The sequence below is a fragment of the Corvus hawaiiensis genome, chromosome 15 (assembly GCF_020740725.1).
Source record: "Corvus hawaiiensis isolate bCorHaw1 chromosome 15, bCorHaw1.pri.cur, whole genome shotgun sequence".
In the NCBI taxonomy this organism is placed as follows: Eukaryota; Metazoa; Chordata; class Aves; order Passeriformes; family Corvidae; genus Corvus; species Corvus hawaiiensis.
This window is the reverse complement of record NC_063227.1, coordinates 18,595,752-18,616,754: the sequence shown is the minus strand read 5'-3', so window position 1 is coordinate 18,616,754 and position 21,003 is coordinate 18,595,752. Positions and strand designations below refer to the sequence as shown.

Below are 21,003 nucleotides of genomic sequence, written 5' to 3'. Positions count from 1 at the left end.
TCTTTGACCCATCTTCTTTACCAAGACATGATATAAAATGCCCAGTTTCCCAGACCGCTTCACATCACCAACTTCACACAGATAATTTCACATCTCTGTGTAAAAGAAGGAGCATTTCTCTGCTCACTTCTCCTCTGTGAAGAAACCTCAGACTCCTACAAGGAAAAGAGGAGCACTGCTCCGGGAGAGACAAGGTCAGTGAATGCCTGTATAGGGGCAATCACCCTCTCCCTATGTCAAACTCTGCACCTTGAATCCCTCCCCTCTCATCCACGCCAAGGCTCTTGCCATGACATCTATTTCAGAGCCAAGGCACATCCAGCTCAGTTTGACATAGCTAAACCTTAAAAGACGGGAAATCAACAAAGCATTTCTTCCCATATTTCCTTCTTCACATAAAGCCCCCCACTGGTGGGTGGCTTTCAAGAGGATCCTTCATCTTAATAACAAGCACACAGACATTATCAAGGGAGCAGTTGTATCCGACCCATTTACCTGCAGGGTTAGATGAATGCAAAGGAATCTCCTACTGACCTCCATTTACACAGAAAGGCTGAGAAGACTACAAACGTTGAGCAGTGAAGTTACACACAGAACTATCAAGATTACAATATAGAGAATCTCACCCTAATCAAGCACATCTATGGTTGGGAAGACATCTGAACCAGCAAAGAAGGACAACTATAAGCTACTACTTATGCAACCCATCCATGAAGGAGAGCTAATACTAAAAAGAACACGGGTATCACAACTGTCAGAAGCGACTTGGCGCCTCATGAAACCACAAAGCCTCACTCCAACTTCAAGCCAGCATCGGCCTCACTACACCTGCCTCCCAAAAACATGGAAGGCTGAGCACGGACCCCTCCTCCACCTATCCGCAGCAAGAGGCACCAGAACACAGTGCTTCAATGAAAGAAGTTCTGCTGTCGCTGTCAGCAAACTCCCCTAAAAAGGACAAGGAACACGGCGAGGAAAGGGAAGAACAGTAGAACAGGGAAGCTTCGCAGAGGTAGCCTGGACCGAGGAACTCACCGGGAAAGCAGAAGGGTCCGTGGGGCGGGAGCCGGCAATATCCTCCTCCCCGAGCAGCGGCGCGGGCTCGTCGGGCGGCGGCCGGGCCGGCAGGGTGTCGCAGCAGCTGCCGCCCGAGAAGCGCAGCTGGCTCTTGCGCGAGTCGGCCGTGAGCGACACCTCGTGCGAGTAGGACTGCAGGAAGGCGCGCACGCCGTCGATGCCCACGAAGTGCGAGACCGGCACGCCGCGCAAGACGCCGCTGTCGGCCGCCAGCAGCTGCTCGCGGCGCCAGCGGCGCAGGCGCAGCGCCAGCAGCAGCAGCAGGAAGGCGACGAACAGGCAGGACACGGCGGCCACGGCCAGCACGAGCCAGCGCGTCAGGCTGCCGGCCGGCTCGCCCGGCGCCGCCGCCTCGGCCGCGCTGCCCAGCTCGGCCAGCAGCTCGGCCACGCTCTCGGCCAGCACCACGCTCAGCGTGGCCGTGGCCGACAGCGCCGGCCGCCCGTGGTCCTTCACCACCACCACCAGGCTCTGGCGCGCCGCGTCGCGGGCCAGCGGGAAGCGCGCCGTGCGCACCTCGCCGCTGTGCAGCCCCACGCGGAACAGCCCCGGCTCCGTCGCCTTGGCCAGCTCGTAGGACAGCCACGCGTTCTGCCCCGCGTCCGCGTCCACCGCCACCACCTTGGCCACCAGCGCGCCGGGCTCCGACGAGCGCGGCGCCAGCTCCACGCCCGACCAGCCCCCCTTGCCCGATGCCACAGGCGGAGCCGCGGGCGGGTAGAGCACCTGCGGCGCGTTGTCGTTCTCGTCCACGATCAGCAGCCGCACCGACACGTTGCTGCTCAGCGCCGGCGCGCCGCCGTCCTCCGCACGCACCCACAGCTCCAGCTCGCGCACCTCCTCGTAGTCGAAGGAGCGCAGCGCGTACAGCGCGCCCGTCTCCGCCTGCACCGACACGTACGACGACAGCGGCGCGCCCCGCACCCGCCCCTCCCACAGCCGGTACCGCACGCGCGCGTTCTGCCCCCAGTCCGCGTCCGTCGCGCGCACCGTCAGCACCAGCGCGCCCGCCGCGTTGTTCTCCGCCAGCCGCGCGCTGTAGCGCTCCTGCGCGAACACCGGCGCGTTGTCGTTCACGTCCAGCACCCGCAGCGCCAGCACCGCGCTGCTCTGCAGCGCCGGCGACCCGCCGTCGGCCGCCCGCACCGTCACGTTGTACTCCGACACCTGCTCCCGGTCCAGCTCTCTCGCTGTCACCACGCTGTAGTAGCTGCCGTGGGAGCTCTGCAGCCGGAATGGGACGTGCCCGTCCAGTGAGCAGTGCACCTCGCCATTCGCCCCGGAGTCGCGGTCCTGCACGTGCAGCAGGGCGATTACTGTCCCCGACGGAGCATCCTCAGAGATCTCACTCAGCGCCGACCTCACTGAAATCTCGGGCACATTGTCATTCACATCTGTCACGGTGATTGCGACTTTCGTCGTGTCGAAAAGTGTCACGCCATCGCGTGCCCGCACCTCTAGTTCATAAAAATCACCTTCCTCGTAATCAAGGCTTCGCAGTAGCGTGATCTCTCCAGTCTCAGAGTCCAGATGGAAAATATCAGATGCCATGTCTGTCGCTTTATTCATAGAATATTTCACATAACCGTACAGACCCTCGTCGGCGTCAGTGGCCGTGACAGTGACGAGGGTGGAGCCCACGGGCACATCCTCGGGCACACGCACCGTGTACTCCGCCTGGCTGAACACGGGCGCGTTGTCATTCGCATCCACCACTGTCACTCGGATCCGAGCCGTGCCCGTCCGTGCCGGATCACCGCCGTCAATCGCCCTCAGCACCAGCTCGTGAAACGCCGCCTCCTCCCGGTCCAGCGCCTTCGCCAGCACCAGCTCGGGGCGCTGATCGCCGCCGGGGCCCGCCTGCACGGCCAGCGAGAAGTGCTCGTCGCCACTCAGCTCGTAGCTCTGCAGGGAATTCCGGCCCCAGTCCGGGTCGTGAGCCTCGGCCAGCGGAAACCGCGACCCCGGGGCTGTTGCCTCGCTTATCCTCTCCTCCAGTTCAATTTCTTTAAAGCTCGGGGCATTGTCGTTAATGTCGGTGATTTCCACTTCTATTTCATAAAACTTCATCTCACCCTCCACTATCAGCTCACAGCGCAGCACGCATTTCTCCACCAGCCGGCACAGCTGCTCTCTGTCGATCCTCTCCGCCGTCACTAAATGTCCCGTCTTCCCGTGCAAAGCGAAATACTGCGTCCTACCTTCAGAGACAATGCGGACGCCGCGGTCTCCGAGCGCCGGTAGCTGCAGCCCCAGGTCCTTGGCCACGTCGCCCACGAACGAGCCCTTGGGCATCTCCTCGGGCACCGAGTAGCGCAGCTGCCCCCACGCCGCCTCCCACGCTGCCAGCAGGACGGCCCAGAGCAGAGCTCGCTGCCGCCGGCCCCAGCGCCTCCCCGCCGCGCACATCTCCGCCGCGGCACCGCCGGCACCGCAGCTCTGCAGACAGCTTCCCACAGCCGACCGCCGATCTGCCTCCCCCTCCGGCTCCGACTTACTACTGTTCGCCGCTGTCTCTGGCACTCCTTCGCCCTCGCTGCAGAGCGGATAAGCCCCGCCGGAACGATCGGACACAGACCGTTTGCGTGCTAGGAATCCAGCGATCTACTGAGCGAGCCGGTCCGCAGCGGGCGGGGCTGCCGGTAGCTTTCCGAGCTTCCTCTCGCTCCTCTCGGTCAACAGCGGCGCCCGCAGCCTCCTGCCGGCACTGCAGGCACCGAGCGCTGCCGAGCAATGCCCGCCCTGCCTTGCCCACGGGAAGCTCGGTCTCGTTACAGTCCCATCAGAGACCTGAGATCCCATCCAGCTGGGACCTCCTTTGTCAACCTTTCTCCAGCACATCTCTTCTTTGATCTTCCGGGTGATTGCGACCAGACAGAAATAGCAAGCCTCTCGGCGTTATGTTATTTCTACAGCGTGGCAAAATATGTATATAAAAGTCCCTTAACATGACATGCAAGATATTACGAATCCTATTCCATAGCAGGAAAGCGCAATGTCTTCCCTGCACAGGTTTTCGTATCAGTAGTTTTTGAATGAGTTCCTTCTCACTGGGTGTCATACTTGACTGCCTACAGACACAGGAGATTCCCAGACCCCGAGAAACTGCACACAGCAGCAAGGAAGATCCCTCCTCCCTGTTCTGCTTTGTTACTTTTCACCTGAGCATCCGAGGCTGCTCTGAATCAGCCTACAGTGCTCCCCTTCTCCAACCACTATTTTCGAATTTTCCATCGCGGCCTTACACATTGCTACAATCACATGTGATTCTAGATCACAGCCTTAGCGATAAACCCTATCAACCAAGGAAAGTATAAATTTCGAGTGGAAAAGACAGGCGAGGAACACACGTTAAAACAAACAAACAAGCAAACAAACAACAAACAAAACCAACCAAAAACCCCGAAGCCAACAAACAAAAGAAAAATCAGGCGCATTCCTTTCCTAGATCTCAATCCATGTATCTGTTAAAAAGCCAGCTGAAAACACTAAACAAGAACGGAACATCAAATTATAAAAAAGCAAAGAAAGAAAAGAATAAAGCTCTGGTAAAATAAGCTGATCTCAGTATTGCCTGTTGTCTCTGCAACCCTCTAAAAACAAAAGATGTGAGGACACAGGAGGGAGAGGTGGAACATTCGTTAGGGAAGAAGAATCTATAAATTCCTCTTTCATCTACACACAGCGAAATAAAAAGAAAAAAACTTTCTCAGCTGGCACCCCGGACCCAGTGCATCGATTTGGTTAACAAAGATCAAGAAGGAAAAACCTCATCCTCCAGCGCCAACCACATATTCACAACTCCGACAGGAGAATCAGGGAATCTCATTCTAAAAGGAAACATCCGTGATCACCGTTATTAAAACATAATATTTCAGATAACACAGGCTTCGTAAGCAACACCAAAAGCCAGCATGTGACGAAGGAAAGAGTGACTTTGAATGCTGCCTGCTCTGAGAGGAAAATGTAAAAAGCCAAAAAGGTACACCAGATCTTTACCGCTGTTCTATTATTTTAGGCAGAAGTTAAACGGCAACCGTCTCCCCACTGAATCTACACTTATCATAGATAGTTAATTAGGCGGGAGGCGCCACATGAAAGGGCCAGCTGCCAACAAAGACACGACACTGCATTATTAACTCACTGACAGAAATACTCATCGTTCCTTGCCATCCCAGTAGAGAAAACAAACCCATAAGCCCGCTGACACCAGCACGATATTAGAAAAAGGCCAGAGAAAGAACATGGGCGGCTTACAGACCTGTGGTGTGTCCGAGTCGGTGGGCGGCTCTCCCACGACCAGGTTGCCGCTCGGTCTCGGCTTCTCGCAGGAATCCCCGCCCAGAAGCTCCTCCGCAGACAGGATGGGCACCGGCGGCGGCGGCCAAGCGGCCTCGGGCACGGCGCGCGCCGGCGCCGCCACGCACAGGTTGTAGGAGTAGGGCAAGGTGCCCTCGCAGAAGTCGGCCGGGAAGGCGGCGCCGGCCACCGAGAAGCGCTGCGCGCCCAGGCAGCGCAGCACGGCGGGCGGCCCGGCCCGCCGCAGCCGCGCCAGCACGGCCAGCGCCACGCTCAGCACCAAAAGCGCCGACAGCAGCGCCAGCGCCAGCACCAGGTAGAACTGCAGCTCGCCCGCCGCCGCCTCGGCGCCCGCCGCCCGCTCGCTCAGCTCCGGCAGCGCCTCCTGCAAGCTCTCGGCCAGCACCACGTGCAGCGTGGCCGTGGCCGACAGCGCCGGCTGCCCGTGGTCCTTCACCACGGCCACCACACGCTGCTTGGCCGCGTCCCTCTCGGACACGGCGCGCGCCGTGCGCACCTCGCCGCTGTGCAGCCCCACGCGGAACAGCGCCGGCTCCGACGCCTGCACCAGCTCGTACGACAGCCACGCGTTGCGCCCCGCGTCCGCGTCCACCGCCACCACCTTGGCCACCAGGTAGCCGGCCTCGGCCGAGCGCGGCACCACCTCGAACGGCGCCGCCGCCGGGGCCACGCCTCCCGCCGCCGCGCCACCCGCCCCCGCCGCCGGCCACAGCACCCGCGGCGCGTTGTCGTTGCGGTCCAGCACGAACACGCGCACCGTGGCCGTGGAGCTGCGCGCCGGCGAGCCGCCGTCCTGCGCCCGCACCGCCACCGCCAACTCGCGGCACTGCTCGTAGTCCAAGGAGCGCTGCGCGTACAGCGCGCCGCTCCGCGCCTCCACCGACACCAGCGCCGCCGCGCCCGCGCTGCCGCCCGCCAGCCAGTAGCTCACGCGCCCGTTGGCGCCCGCGTCCGCGTCCCGCGCCTGCACGCGCACCACCAGCGCGCCCGCCGCGTTGTTCTCCGCCACGTACGCGCTGTACGCCGCCTCCTCGAACACCGGCGCGTTGTCGTTCACGTCCGACACCTCCAGCACCAGCTCCCTGCTGCTCCACAGCGCCGGCCTGCCCCGGTCCCGGGCCACCACCGTCACGCGGTGCTCGGACGCCTCCTCGCGGTCCAGCGCGCTCGCCGTCACCACCTTGTACGAGCCACCCGACGATACCACGATGGACAGCGGCGCCTCGCCTGACAGCTCGCACGACACCTGACCGTTCTCTCCTGAGTCTCTGTCCCTCACTTTCAGCAGGGCCACCACGGTGCCGGTCGGTGCGTCCTCGGGCACGGGGCTCGAGAGGGACAGAATGGTGATCTCGGGCGCGTTGTCATTCTCGTCCGTGATGTCTATTTGAGCCTTGCAGTGAGCTGTGAATCCGCCCCCGTCCCTCGCCTCCAGACTGACGATGTATTTATTCTTCTCCTCGAAATCGAGAGGACCCACTGTCCTGACCTCGCCACTGTCACTGTCGACAATGAACAAAGCGTGGACCTCCTCCGGAACATTGCCAAAAGAGTAGGAGACCCGTCCGTTGGAGCCGGCATCCGCATCCGTTGCCTGCACCCTCAGCACCAGCGAACCTGCCGGCAGATTCTCTGCAATTCGCGCCTCGTAGACGCTTTTGCTGAACACGGGTGGGTTGTCGTTGGCGTCCGTCACGTTTACCCGAACATGGACAGTCCCAGACCTCGCTGGGTCCCCGCCATCGCTTGCCGTCAGCACCAGCTCAAAGGAGCTCTGCTTCTCTCGGTCTAACGCCCTCTCTAGCACTAACTCCGGCTGCTTGCTTCCGTCCGTGCTCTCCTTCATGGCCAAAGTGAAGGACGGGTTACTGGTGAGCTGGTAAGTCAGCAGCGAGTTGCTTCCTGCGTCTGCGTCTCGGGCCATCTCTAAAGGAAAATGAGTACCAGGAGGGATCCATTCACCGATCTCGAGGTCCAAAACACCCTTGCTGAAGGCTGGGTCGTTGTCATTCACATCCTCAATGGCCACCTCGATGTGGAAAATGTTCAGAGGGTTGTGCACCAGCGCCTCGAAGCTGACAGAGCAGGACGCCGACTCGCCGCACATCTCCTCCCGATCCAGCCTCTCATTCACGTACAGGTTCCCGTTTTCCTCATTCACCGTGAAGTATTGCTTCTCCTCGCTCAGCCGCAGCTTGCGCGCCGGCAGCTCGTCCGCGCTGAGCCCCAGGTCCCGCGCCAGCGGCCCCACGAGCGAGCCTCTGCCCAGCTCCTCGGCGATGGAGTAGCGGACCCGCTCCGCCGCCGCCCGGCACCACACGCACAGCAGCAGCGCGGCCACCAGCGCTCGCCCACAGCCCGCAGCGCGCCTCTGCCGCCGCCTCACCGCCATTCTCTCTCGCCAGCGCTCGCCGCGCTCCTGCCTCCTGCCGCCGCCCTGCCTCCCTTCCAGCCGCTCTCGCCACACAGCGCAGGGGCCGCCGCAGCGCAGCGAGCCCGCTCTGCCCGCCTCGGACGCCGCTGCTCCCCGCCCAGCGCCGTCTCTCGCCGCCGCCGCCGCCGCTGCTGCCCGTGCCGCTGCCGCTCTGGCCGGCGCCGGGCGAGCGAGCAGCCTGCGGGGGCAGGACGCGGCGGCGGCGGCGGCTCCAGCACCGCTCCTTGGCGGCCAACAGCGGCACCCGGAGGCGCCGCGACGCCGCTGCAGCCGCCGGATGGCCGCGCTCAAGGGGGCCCGGCTTTGGGCGGGGCTCGGGGGCTGCGCCGCCTCTGGGGTCTCTCTTAAACAGGAATCAGCAAGACAAAGAAGTTCTTGCTTGGTTTTACTCTATAGTGTCGTGCGCTTAGGTAATTTCCTTGAGTCGCAGTGAATACTTAGAAGCAAATATTCATATCATCGTTAAGGACAGGACAGCAGCTTCTCTTAAAAGAAATCACTGCACAAGTATATGCGGAGGAAATTATAATACAGTTGTGGAAGATCTTCATGCTAAGAATAACATTTGCTGCCTTCTTTCTTACTCACAAAAGTACCTTCTTTTTAATTTCCATATATGAGAGGCTGGCACTGAGGAATTGTAAACACACATCCTGTCTTTCATAGAACTAAATAGTGATTGGCTGGGACATTTAAAGATAATTGAATTCACCACTCTGTCATTCACAGGGACATTCTACAGTAGACTAAGTCACTCCAAGGCCCATCCAACTTGTCCTTGTGCCCTTCCAATGGTGGCACACCCATAACGTCTGTAGGCAATCTGTTCCAGTGTCTCACTACCCTCATTATAAACCATTTTGTCTAATCAAAACCTACCCTCTTTCAGTTTAAATCCATCGTCCCTTGTGTTGCCACTGCAGACTTTGCAAAAATGTCTCTAAATCTTTCTTATAAGCACTTTATGGATTGAAGAAGTGAAATAACTCCTATTCAAACCCAGTTTTCTCAGCTTACAGGACCTGAAATTTGTCAGACTTTCTTCATGGCTGAGATCATCCAGTCCTCTGACAATTTTGTGGTCAATTAGAGGAAGAGAACAATCCACCTCATCCTGCTGGCCACACTAGTTGTTTTGGAGCCCAGGAGACTCACTTTCCAGGCAGCAAGTGCATATTGCCAGCTCATGTCCCATTTGTCATCCACCAGTACCCCAAGTCCTTCAAGGTAAGGCTCTTCCCAATACCTCACTCTCTATTTATACTGGGATTTACCCTGACCCAGGTGCAGGACCTTGCACTTAAGCCTTCACAATATTTGTACGGGCCGACTTCTCCAGCCTTCCCTCTAGTTGCCCTCCCTGTCAACTCAGGCCTGTGTCATCTGCAATTTTGCCAAGGGTGTGCTAAATCCCATTGTTTATGAAGATACCTAAATACCATTGGTCCCAGTACGGACCCTTGAAGGACTGGTTTCCAGTTGGACATTGAACCACTGACTGTAACACTTTGCATGCAGCCATCCAGCCAGTTCCTCATCCATTTAACAACCTGCAGTTGATTGGCCAGCATGGTCTGGGGGACACTCTGCACACATTCTCCCACTGGTCCCTGTTCTGTTTGTGGAAACATGGGTGGCCACTCTGCACTTTGAAGACTGCAGCAGAGATGCTTTTGCATTATTACACTACAGACAACTGTGCCTGGGTGAGCACACGTGCTTATGAAACCCTTCCTCTTTACAGCTGTAAACATCACAGGAAGTGGAACCACACATAGAGAACTGGAATAGATGCGACCTTCCACATAAGATCAGACGCCCTGAAGTTGAGCTCTTGACAACAAGCAATGCAAGAGTTAGAAAGATATAGAAATGAGCAGATGAAGTGAAATAATATTTTGAAGGTCTCATTCTACAGAAGCAACTCAAATTGCATGGCACTCTATCAGGCACAAGCTTGTGTTATCTATCACATGGCAAGCAAGGAAATAACCAAGCTCTTCTCTAACCTCACACACAAAGCTCCTATCTTCTCTGCAATGCTGTGCAACTGGCAGGTTTACTTCTGATCATTTCATCATTAGTAAAATTTCTCATGAGATGATGATGCACTGCAATCGTACCCAGAAGGGAGGTACATTTGTCTGCTCACCACCATTTTGAGAAGGAACTGAAAGATTCTATAGCACATGAATGAAAAGAAGCCAAAATAAAGGACTAGCAATCATCCAACAAAGAATGACTCATCAAACTAAAGGTTATGGAGAAATGTCCCCTCTTTTACCACACACACTGATCCACAGAGATGCAACTTCTACTAAGGTCATATTTAGATCTATTCCTCCCAACAATACCAGAACAAAAAGTCACTCTCACATCTTCAGGCTTTCACTCCTCCTTTAGCAAGACCCACTAATGCATGCTAGATTTGTAAAGGAGGCTGTGCTGATAAGTAAACCCACACATACAGTAAATCAGTATACAGTAAAGAAACCCCAACAACACATAAATCAGACAAGCAACGTGAGGAAGCATTAGAAGACAGAGGTTGTCAGAGATGCTCACCAGGAAGTCTTCTCGGTCTCTACTATAGCATTGTAATTCTTTCCTGAGAGCACTTTGAAGTCCTTGAGGTCTCAAGCTGCAAGTGTGGCCCTAAAGACTTACTCTGGATTACAGAACAGGGAGGGGGGTAATTTTAAGAATTAGTCATCATCTCTCAGCCAGTTTTTTCTACTGTGTCCTGCTCACTTTGCACGATTATGAAACCATCATTTTAAACAGCTTCTCATGTGTCTATTTCTCAAGCTCAGTGTTCTGAAAAACTACAGCGGATTTTCTTTTAGCTTTTCATTATTTTTCGTCACACACAAAATTCTGTCCCAGGTGGCTGAAGTAAGGATTTGGTGAAAAACAACACTCATGGTGTCAAATTCAAAAGTAATGACCAGAATTGCTAAAATTAGCCATGCCCTCCCAGTAAACCAAGACCTCAAAGAAAGCACACTCACAACTCTCAAGAAACCTTCAATATATGCCCAATTTTTGGCTGTGTGTTGGCCACAGGGAAAAGGCCATCTTAAGGAAACATATTTATCATACTTTCAAGGTATGCATGAAAACTGTTCTTACTTCTGTCTAATTATAAGATGTATTTTGGTGGGTGCAGGATTGCCGGGCACAATGAGGATCAGCTTTACTCCGTGACAAAACAAAAACACTAAAACACAATCGAGACCAAAATACAAACATAAAGAAGCAACTATTCAAACAAGACAATAATGGGAAACCACCAGGAGTGTGTAAATCATAGTTTCATCTTTCAGATTGTGTTATTGTAGTAGGAAACTAAGGAAACAGGTTTGTAACAAGTACAGCTGTTGTCCTGTAAAGACTCAGACAAACTGAACTTCTCCACTTTCCCTTTAGACCTTTCAAACTGTACTACAGCGACCTCTTCCACTGGCCCTGTCTCTGGACAGATGGAGCTCTTATCCCTCTCCAAACATTACACATCAGGAAAGTTAAATCTGCAGGCAGACACCATTAAAAGAAAACTTGCACACATACCTTCTCAGATCCCAAGAATCACAATCAGGATTATACTGCTCATCCCAATAATTTGACAAATGTAAAATATTACAAAAGACAATCAGCAACTCAATTAAAGAACCAGTCATCCAAATATAATCCCAAAAGTAACATCATGCTTTTTCAGCACATGAGCTGTTTGGATGGTGTGTGATTCTACTATTAATACAAAGAATGCTGAACTCACAACGTGGCCATTTGAGTCAGAATAAAGCAGTATCAAAAAATAAGAAAACTTTGGACTTGGTTTCAGAAATTTGAACTGTAGACTTGAAAGGCACATATGGAACAGTGCAGCAAGTGTAATAGATCTGATTTTCCACAGCCTGTTAGAGATAAAGGCTCATCTTCAGATCATCAAAAGAGCAAGACAAGAAATAAACAGCTGCAGAAAGGAAGAGACCACAACACACTTTCCTAGATCATGTAACTTAGACTGGGCAATTAATTCAGGATTAATTCAGTAAGCAGTGAATACACAGACTGCTCTTCCCACAGGTCCCATGTGACCTATGTCATGTGTTTATAATTGAGCTACTAAGTTACACAATTATGAAGACATGCAAACCCATCAGAAGAGCCTCCACGAGCTTTCCATGCAGCTGAAATACATGTCTTCTGGTTAAACAATTTGGGAAGAAAAACCTCACACTGCATGATACTAAGATGGACACTGAAAAGCAAAGAAAGAAAGCATTCCCTTGCGTATATCAACAGACCCTCGAGCTCCCAGGACTGAAATCTCCAATCCTTCCCAATATCCAGGGCACTCTTTGACCCATCTAATTTACAAACACATGACATATAATGCCCAGTTTCCCAGCCCACATCACCAACTTCACACAGATACGTTCACACCTCTGTATGAAGGAAGGTGCATTTGTTTGCTTGTGGGTCTTCTGTGAAGAAACCTCAGACTTCTAAAACTAAAAGAGGAGCAGAGCTCCAGGAGAGACAGGGTCAGTGAAGGTCTGTATAGGGGCAATAACCCTCTCCTTGTGTCTCCCTCTGCACCGTGAATCCCTCTCCTCCCACCCACGCCAAGGCTCTTGTCAAGACATCTATTTTATAGCCAAGGCACATCCAGCTCCATTTGACAAAGCTCAACTTGAAAAGACAGGATACCAACAAAACACCTCTGCCATTTCCTTCTGTATTTCGTCCTTCACATGCAGCCACACAAAGGCTTTTCAGTCACAACTTCCAAGAGGATCCTTCATCTTCTTAGCTGGCAGACAGACAAGATCAAGGGACCAGTTGTTGGCCGGCCCATTTACCTGCAGGGTTAGATGAATGCAAAGGAATCTCCTACTGACCTCCATTTACACAGAAAGGCTGAGAAGACTACAAACGTTGAGCAGCGAAGTTACACACAGAACTGTCGAGATTACAATATAGAGAATCTGCCCCCCATCAAGCACATCTGCCGTTGGGAAGATACCTGACCGAGAAAAGAGCAAAAACTGTAACTTGTTATTTATGCAATCCATCCGTTCAGGAGATCTAATGCTGAAAAGAACACAGGCATCACAACTGTCAGAAGCGACTTGGCGCCTCATGAAACCACAAAGCCTCACTCCAACTTCAAGCCAATGTCAGCCTCACTACACCTGCCTCCCAAAAACATGGAATAGAGAACATGAGCACGGACCCGTCCTCCACCAACCCGCAGCAAGAGGCACCAGAACACAACGCGTCAATGAACGAAGCTCTGCTATCATTGTCAGCAAAATTCCCTACACAGGACACAGAACACAGGGGAAAAGAGTAGGAGAGCAGAAGAGGGAAGAGTCGCAGAGGCAGTCTGGATTGAGGAACTCACCGGGAGTGAGGCGGTGGGGTCCGCGGGGCGGGAGCCGGCAATATCCTCCTCCCCGAGCAGCGGTGCGGGCTCGTCGGGCGGCGGCCGGGCCGGCAGGGTGTCGCAGCAGCTGCCGCCCGAGAAGCGCAGCTGGCTCTTGCGCGAGTCGGCCGTGAGCGACACCTCGTGCGAGTAGGACTGCAGGAAGGCGCGCACGCCGTCGATGCCCACGAAGTGCGAGACCGGCACGCCGCGCAAGACGCCGCTGTCGGCCGCCAGCAGCTGCTCGCGGCGCCAGCGGCGCAGGCGCAGCGCCAGCAGCAGCAGCAGGAAGGCGACGAACAGGCAGGACACGGCGGCCACGGCCAGCACGAGCCAGCGCGTCAGGCTGCCGGCCGGCTCGCCCGGCGCCGCCGCCTCGGCCGCGCTGCCCAGCTCGGCCAGCAGCTCGGCCACGCTCTCGGCCAGCACCACGCTCAGCGTGGCCGTGGCCGACAGCGCCGGCCGCCCGTGGTCCTTCACCACCACCACCAGGCTCTGGCGCGCCGCGTCGCGGGCCAGCGGGAAGCGCGCCGTGCGCACCTCGCCGCTGTGCAGCCCCACGCGGAACAGCCCCGGCTCCGTCGCCTTGGCCAGCTCGTAGGACAGCCACGCGTTCTGCCCCGCGTCCGCGTCCACCGCCACCACCTTGGCCACCAGCGCGCCGGGCTCCGACGAGCGCGGCGCCAGCTCCACGCCCGACCAGCCCCCCTTGCCCGATGCCACAGGCGGAGCCGCGGGCGGGTAGAGCACCTGCGGCGCGTTGTCGTTCTCGTCCACGATCAGCAGCCGCACCGACACGTTGCTGCTCAGCGCCGGCGCGCCGCCGTCCTCCGCACGCACCCACAGCTCCAGCTCGCGCACCTCCTCGTAGTCGAAGGAGCGCAGCGCGTACAGCGCGCCCGTCTCCGCCTGCACCGACACGTACGACGACAGCGGCGCGCCCCGCACCCGCCCCTCCCACAGCCGGTACCGCACGCGCGCGTTCTGCCCCCAGTCCGCGTCCGTCGCGCGCACCGTCAGCACCAGCGCGCCCGCCGCGTTGTTCTCCGCCAGCCGCGCGCTGTAGCGCTCCTGCGCGAACACCGGCGCGTTGTCGTTCACGTCCAGCACCCGCAGCGCCAGCACCGCGCTGCTCTGCAGCGCCGGCGACCCGCCGTCGGCCGCCCGCACCGTCACGTTGTACTCCGACACCTGCTCCCGGTCCAGCTCTCTCGCTGTCACCACACGGTAATAGTCCTCAAAAGATTTCTCCAGGCGGAACGGGACGTCCCTGTCGAGCGAGCAGCGCACCTCGCCATTCGCCCCGGAGTCACGGTCCCTCACGTGCAGCAGGGCGACCACCGTCCCCGACGGGGCGTCTTCTGAGATCTCGTTCAGTGCCGATCGCACTGAAATCTCAGGGACATTGTCATTGACGTCTGTCACAGTGACCACGACTTTCGCCATGTCAAAAAGGCTTCCCCCATCATTTGCCTGCACCTCTAGTTCATAAGATGTGCCTTCCTCGAAGTCCAGGCTCTGCAACAGGCTGATGGCTCCTGTGACGCTGTCCAGCTGGAAAGTCTGTGAGGATTTCTCTGTGATTTTCTTAAATGAGTACTTAATTTCCCCGTTCAGACCCTCGTCGGCGTCCATGGCCGTCACGGTGACGAGGACAGAGCCCACGGGCACGTCCTCGGGCATACGCACCGTGTACTCCGCCTGGCTGAACACGGGCGCGTTGTCATTTGCATCCACCACTGTCACTCTTATCTGAGCTGTGCCCGTCCGTGCCGGATCGCCGCCGTCAATCGCCCTCAGCACCAGCTCGTGAAACGCCGCCTCCTCCCGGTCCAGCGCCTTCGCCAGCACCAGCTCGGGACGCTGATCGCCGCCGGGGCCCGCCTGCACGGCCAGCGAGAAGTGCTCGTCGCCGCTCAGCTCGTAGCTCTGCAGGGAATTCCTGCCCGAGTCCGGGTCGTGAGCGTCTGGCAGGGGAAACCGCGACCCCGGGGCTGTCGTTTCTATAATTTTCAACTCTGTTTCTGCCTCTCGGAAGCTCGGCGCATTGTCGTTAATGTCCCTGATTTCCACTACGATTCCGTAAACCTGCATTTCCCCCTCCACTATCAGCTCACAGCGCAGCACGCATTGCTGCACACTCTCACACAGCTGCTCTCTGTCGATCCTCTCTGCCGTCACTAAATGTCCCGTCTTCCCGTGCAGAGTGAAATACTGCGTCCTACCTTCGGAGACAATGCGGACGCTGCGATCGCTGAGCGCCCGTAGCTGCAGCCCCAGGTCCTTGGCCACGTCGCCCACGAACGAGCCCTTGGGCATCTCCTCGGGCACCGAGTAGCGCAGCTGCCCCCACGCCGCCTCCCACGCTGCCAGCAGGACGGCCCAGAGCAGAGCTCGCTGCCGCTGGCCCCAGCGCCTCCCCGCCGCGCACATCTCCGCCGCGGCACCGCCGGCACCGCAACACCGCAGCTCCTCTCCGCCGATTTGGAGCCGGCTCGCCGCTCCCCGCTGCTACCGGCAGTCTCTCTGCCTCGCTGCAGAGCAGTTCCGTACCGCGGGAACGCTGGCAGACCGCCCCTCCGCCGAGCAACCGAATGATCCGGTCCGCAGCGGGCGGGGCTGCAGCGCTCCGAGCTTCCTCTCGCTCCTCTCGGTCAACAGCGGCGCCCGCAGCCTCCTGCCCGCACTGCAGGCACCGAGCGCTGCCTCTTCCACGAGCGGCTCGCGGTTGTGACACAATCGTCACTGAGTCGTGGGGTTCCGTGCAGCGATTATCGCTTGTCTTGGCTTTTTTCCAGTAGATCTCTTCTTTGATCCTTTAGCTGATCGCTACCGTACATAAATTAGAGAACTCCTGTGATTCTAGTATATTTACTGCGTCGGAATATATTTTTGAAGTGCTGGTTTATGAAAAAGTTATTTTAATATGACTCTAAGAATATTCCTAATCTTACGCCATTCTTTTAAAACCACAATTTCTGAAATGAATGGCACAGCTTTTTCGGCTCTCATGCATCATTTACTTTTTCTTTCCCTTTGTACAAACCAAAACTGTATCACAGTGGAACATCAACAATCACATCCGTTTACCAAACCGCAGAAATACCAGAATGCAGTGATGATGATCCCCACTTAAAATGAATCTTTCTAAGGGACTGACCTTCCTCACAGACTTTGTAAGTTTTCACCTGCACATCATCGGATGCTCTGAATCAAACTGCATTGCTTAGCCTTCTCCAGCTACCACTTTCAAATTCTTCATTATCATCTGAAATGTTAGAGCGCATGACTACACACATTACACGATTACACGATGCTTTCTTAGAGAACAGCAGCAACCTTGCACAGGAACTCGGTGACTCATTCCAAAATAAAACCAAAACCCTGCATAACGCAAATGCCTCTTTGGGACAAGAGACATACAAATAGAAAACAAGCTCTGAAGCACAAAGCAGAGCTTTTTGCTTTTGGAGATCCAATTCTATGGCTTAGCTCCAGCTACATAATGACTGGAAAAAAGGAATCCGTCCCATAGTGTAACCATTTTCTCAACGCCTCAAAAGATGGAACAAGCTGTAAATTCCTCTTCATGGATACCCACGCACTTCCTTTGGGAGTCCAACATCTCAAGAGCATTAACCAACGAGGATTTGTCCACCTATAAACCAGGTCCAAATATATAGCTTCTGGACAGATCAGGAAGCATTGCTTTTATGTAAAGCAACTCGTAAAAATGCAGACAGCGTTCATAGACAGATATTCTCAGCTGAATCTTAATGTGAGACGAACCAAAAGAGAAGCTTCAAAGCACTTCTAACATTTTATTCAGCAGAAGCAGAGCAGCAAGAATCTCCTCACTGAGCCTACACTTGTGAATTTAACGTGTTTTCTTTTGATATCCCACTCTGCACCTTCACTGCTTCCTTCAATACAAGGAACTACCACCAAGGATGGCAAGGAGAAAAAAACAACCAACGAATTAAATAAACAGAAAACCAGAAGAAAAAAACCTGCACAGAAAAACAATACCTGGAATCCTGGAATAAGTAACCCATCCCGCTAAGGCTCCCAGTTCTGCAGAAACCTAACCCCAAAACATGACAGACACTCTTCTACACCATCATGAAGGAACAACATTTCTTGGCCAAACACGTATATATCAGGGGAAAAAAATATCCTACTCCAAATGTCGATTCCGTTACCACAACTCGACCATGAAACAGCAGTGTTCTATAAAAGGAACTGACAATCCCATTCTACAAAGTAAGAAAAAAAGTTTACAAAGATCGTGAAAAACCATGCCTAGATATGATTTATCTGCCGCACTAATACCACCATTTCTGTAGTTGCCTTCTGCAAAAGACAGAAGGACACACAGCAGAAGTTGGGAATATTCACTAGGGAGGAACAATCCACAACATTAACTTGTGACACAGCGGTGCCAACGGTTTGGCATCAGAGAAATAATTCCTCGAAAATAATAGTCAGCCTCAGTAAATCTACCATTTCTACAGCAGCATAACTGCAAAACACGGCAGGATAAAGAGAAGAGGGCTAGGAACAATATGTAACTTCGTGATTCACGGAGTCACAGGAACGCTTGAGTCCTACACCAAAACAGTATTAACAACCCTGGTGACAAAGAGATCAGCTACACCAATTTGGGGAAACAGGGATCGAAGGAAAAATCTCCAACACCATTAATTTAACACGTTCACAGCCAGAAATACAAAGGGCAGAGATAGTTAAAGTCACTAAATTGAACCAGAAACTGTAACCGCTGAAGAGTGGGAGTGCGCGGGGATTCCAGAACGACACAGCTCAGGGAAACAGAGGGGAAGGAGTACGAGGGTTCAGAAATGCTCAATGCGAACAGCGTAAGCGAGCGGCATTACAGACCTGAGCTGCTTCGGTGTCGGAGGGCTGCTCTCCCGCGACGGCGCTGCTGCTACTCGGGCTCGGCTTCTCGCAGGAATCCCCGCCCAGAAGCTCCTCCGCAGACAGGATGGGCACCGGCGGCGGCGGCCAAGCGGCCTCGGGCACGGCGCGCGCCGGCGCCGCCACGCACAGGTTGTAGGAGTAGGGCAAGGTGCCCTCGCAGAAGTCGGCCGGGAAGGCGGCGCCGGCCACCGAGAAGCGCTGCGCGCCCAGGCAGCGCAGCACGGCGGGCGGCCCGGCCCGCCGCAGCCGCGCCAGCACGGCCAGCGCCACGCTCAGCACCAAAAGCGCCGACAGCAGCGCCAGCGCCAGCACCAGGTAGAACTGCAGCTCGCCCGCCGCCGCCTCGGCGCCCGCCGCCCGCTCGCTCAGCTCCGGCAGCGCCTCCTGCAAGCTCTCGGCCAGCACCACGTGCAGCGTGGCCGTGGCCGACAGCGCCGGCTGCCCGTGGTCCTTCACCACGGCCACCACACGCTGCTTGGCCGCGTCCCTCTCGGACACGGCGCGCGCCGTGCGCACCTCGCCGCTGTGCAGCCCCACGCGGAACAGCGCCGGCTCCGACGCCTGCACCAGCTCGTACGACAGCCACGCGTTGCGCCCCGCGTCCGCGTCCACCGCCACCACCTTGGCCACCAGGTAGCCGGCCTCGGCCGAGCGCGGCACCACCTCGAACGGCGCCGCCGCCGGGGCCACGCCTCCCGCCGCCGCGCCACCCGCCCCCGCCGCCGGCCACAGCACCCGCGGCGCGTTGTCGTTGCGGTCCAGCACGAACACGCGCACCGTGGCCGTGGAGCTGCGCGCCGGCGAGCCGCCGTCCTGCGCCCGCACCGCCACCGCCAACTCGCGGCACTGCTCGTAGTCCAAGGAGCGCTGCGCGTACAGCGCGCCGCTCCGCGCCTCCACCGACACCAGCGCCGCCGCGCCCGCGCTGCCGCCCGCCAGCCAGTAGCTCACGCGCCCGTTGGCGCCCGCGTCCGCGTCCCGCGCCTGCACGCGCACCACCAGCGCGCCCGCCGCGTTGTTCTCCGCCACGTACGCGCTGTACGCCGCCTCCTCGAACACCGGCGCGTTGTCGTTCACGTCCGACACCTCCAGCACCAGCTCCCTGCTGCTCCACAGCGCCGGCCTGCCCCGGTCCCGGGCCACCACCGTCACGCGGTGCTCGGACACCTCCTCGCGGTCCAGCGCGCTCGCCGTCACCACCTTGTACGAGCCACCCGACGATGCCACGATGGACAGCGGCGCCTCGCCCGACAGCTCGCACGACACCTGACCGTTCTCACCGGAGTCCGGGTCGTTTACGTTCAGGAGAGCCACCACGGTGCCGGTCGGTGCATCCTCGGGCACAGGGCTCGAGAGCGACAGAATGGTGATCTCGGGTGCATTGTCGTTCACGTCCAGCACCTCCACCTCCACCTTGCAGTGCGCCACCAGACCACCACCGTCCCTTGCCTCTATCAACAGCGTGTAACTTCGCGTGTCCTCGAAATCCAGTGGCTCCTTCAGGGTGATCTTCCCACTCTCCGCTTCCACAATGAATTTCTGAAGCACCTCGGACGGCGTTTCCCCGAAGCCGTAGGTGATGCGGGCATTGGTGCCGGCGTCTGCATCGGAGGCGGAGACGTTCAGTACCGTCGATCCCGGAGGCGCGTCCTCGCGCAGGCTGGCGCGGTACCGGTCCTGAGCAAACACGGGTGGGTTGTCATTGGCGTCGGTGACGTTGATCCAGAGCTGGGCGGTGCCAGTCCGGGGCGGGTCTCCGCCATCCAGAGCTGTCAGCACCAACCGCAGGCTCTGCTCGTTCTCCCGGTCGAGTGAGTGGCGCAACACCAGCTCCGCGAACTTGCTGCCGTCCGTGTTCTCCTTCACCTCCACCGTGAAGTACTCGTTAGCCTCCAGCTCGTAGCCCTGCAGCGAGTTACTGCCCACGTCCGCGTCGTCAGCCATGCCCACGGAAAAACGGGCACCGGGAGAAGTCAACTCGTTGATCTCCAGATGAAATTTGTCTCGCCGAAAACGTGGTGCATTGTCATTCACGTCCTGGATGTCTACCTGGACGTGGAAAATGTTCAGTGGGTTGTGCACCAGCGCCTCGAAGCTGACAGAGCAGGACGCCGACTTGCCGCACATCTCCTCCCGGTCCAGCCTCTCATTCACGTACAGGTTCCCGTTTTCCTCGCTCACCGTGAAGTATTTCAGCTGCTTTTTGCCGGCAGACGCCACCTGCAGCTTGCGCGCCGGCAGCTCGTCCGCGCTGAGCCCCAGGTCCCGCGCCAGCGGCCCCACGAGCGAGCCTCTGCCCAGCTCCTCGGCGATGGAGTAGCGGACCCGCTCCGCCGCCGCCCGGCACCACACGCACAGCAGCAGCGCTGCCACCAGCGCTCGCCCACAGCCCGCAGCGCGCCTCTGCCGCCGCCTCACCGCCATTCTCTCTCGCCAGCGCTCGCCGCGCTCCTGCCTCCTGCCGCCGCCCTGCCTCCCTTCCAGCCGCTCTCGCCACACAGCGCAGGGGCCGCCGCAGCGCAGCGAGCCCGTTCTGCCCGCCTCGGACGCCGCTGCTCCCCGCCCAGCGCCGTCTCTCGCCGCCGCCGCCGCCGCTGCTGCCCGTGCCGCTGCCGCTCTGGCCGGCGCCGGGCGAGCGAGCAGCCTGCGGGGGCAGGACGCGGCGGCGGCGGCGGCTCCAGCACCGCTCCTTGGCGGCCAACAGCGGCACCCGGAGGCGCCGCGACGCCGCTGCAGCCGCCGGATGGCCGCGCTCAAGGGGGCCCGGCTTTGGGCGGGGCTCGGGGGCTGTGCTGCG

General features: G+C 57.2%; 1 protein-coding gene across 1 annotated transcript; it reads right to left on the bottom strand.

Moving 5' to 3' along the window:
- Positions 1-262: 262 nt before the first annotated feature.
- LOC125333966 lies at positions 263-20,767 on the bottom strand. Its single transcript, XM_048320299.1, is given in 5 exon segments — positions 263-3,527; positions 3,530-3,747; positions 4,129-4,148; positions 5,339-7,426; positions 20,256-20,767. Coding segments are annotated over 5 exon segments (5,280 nt in total). The 5' UTR covers positions 20,631-20,767; the 3' UTR covers positions 263-948.
- Between the last annotated feature and the right edge of the window lie 236 nt (positions 20,768-21,003).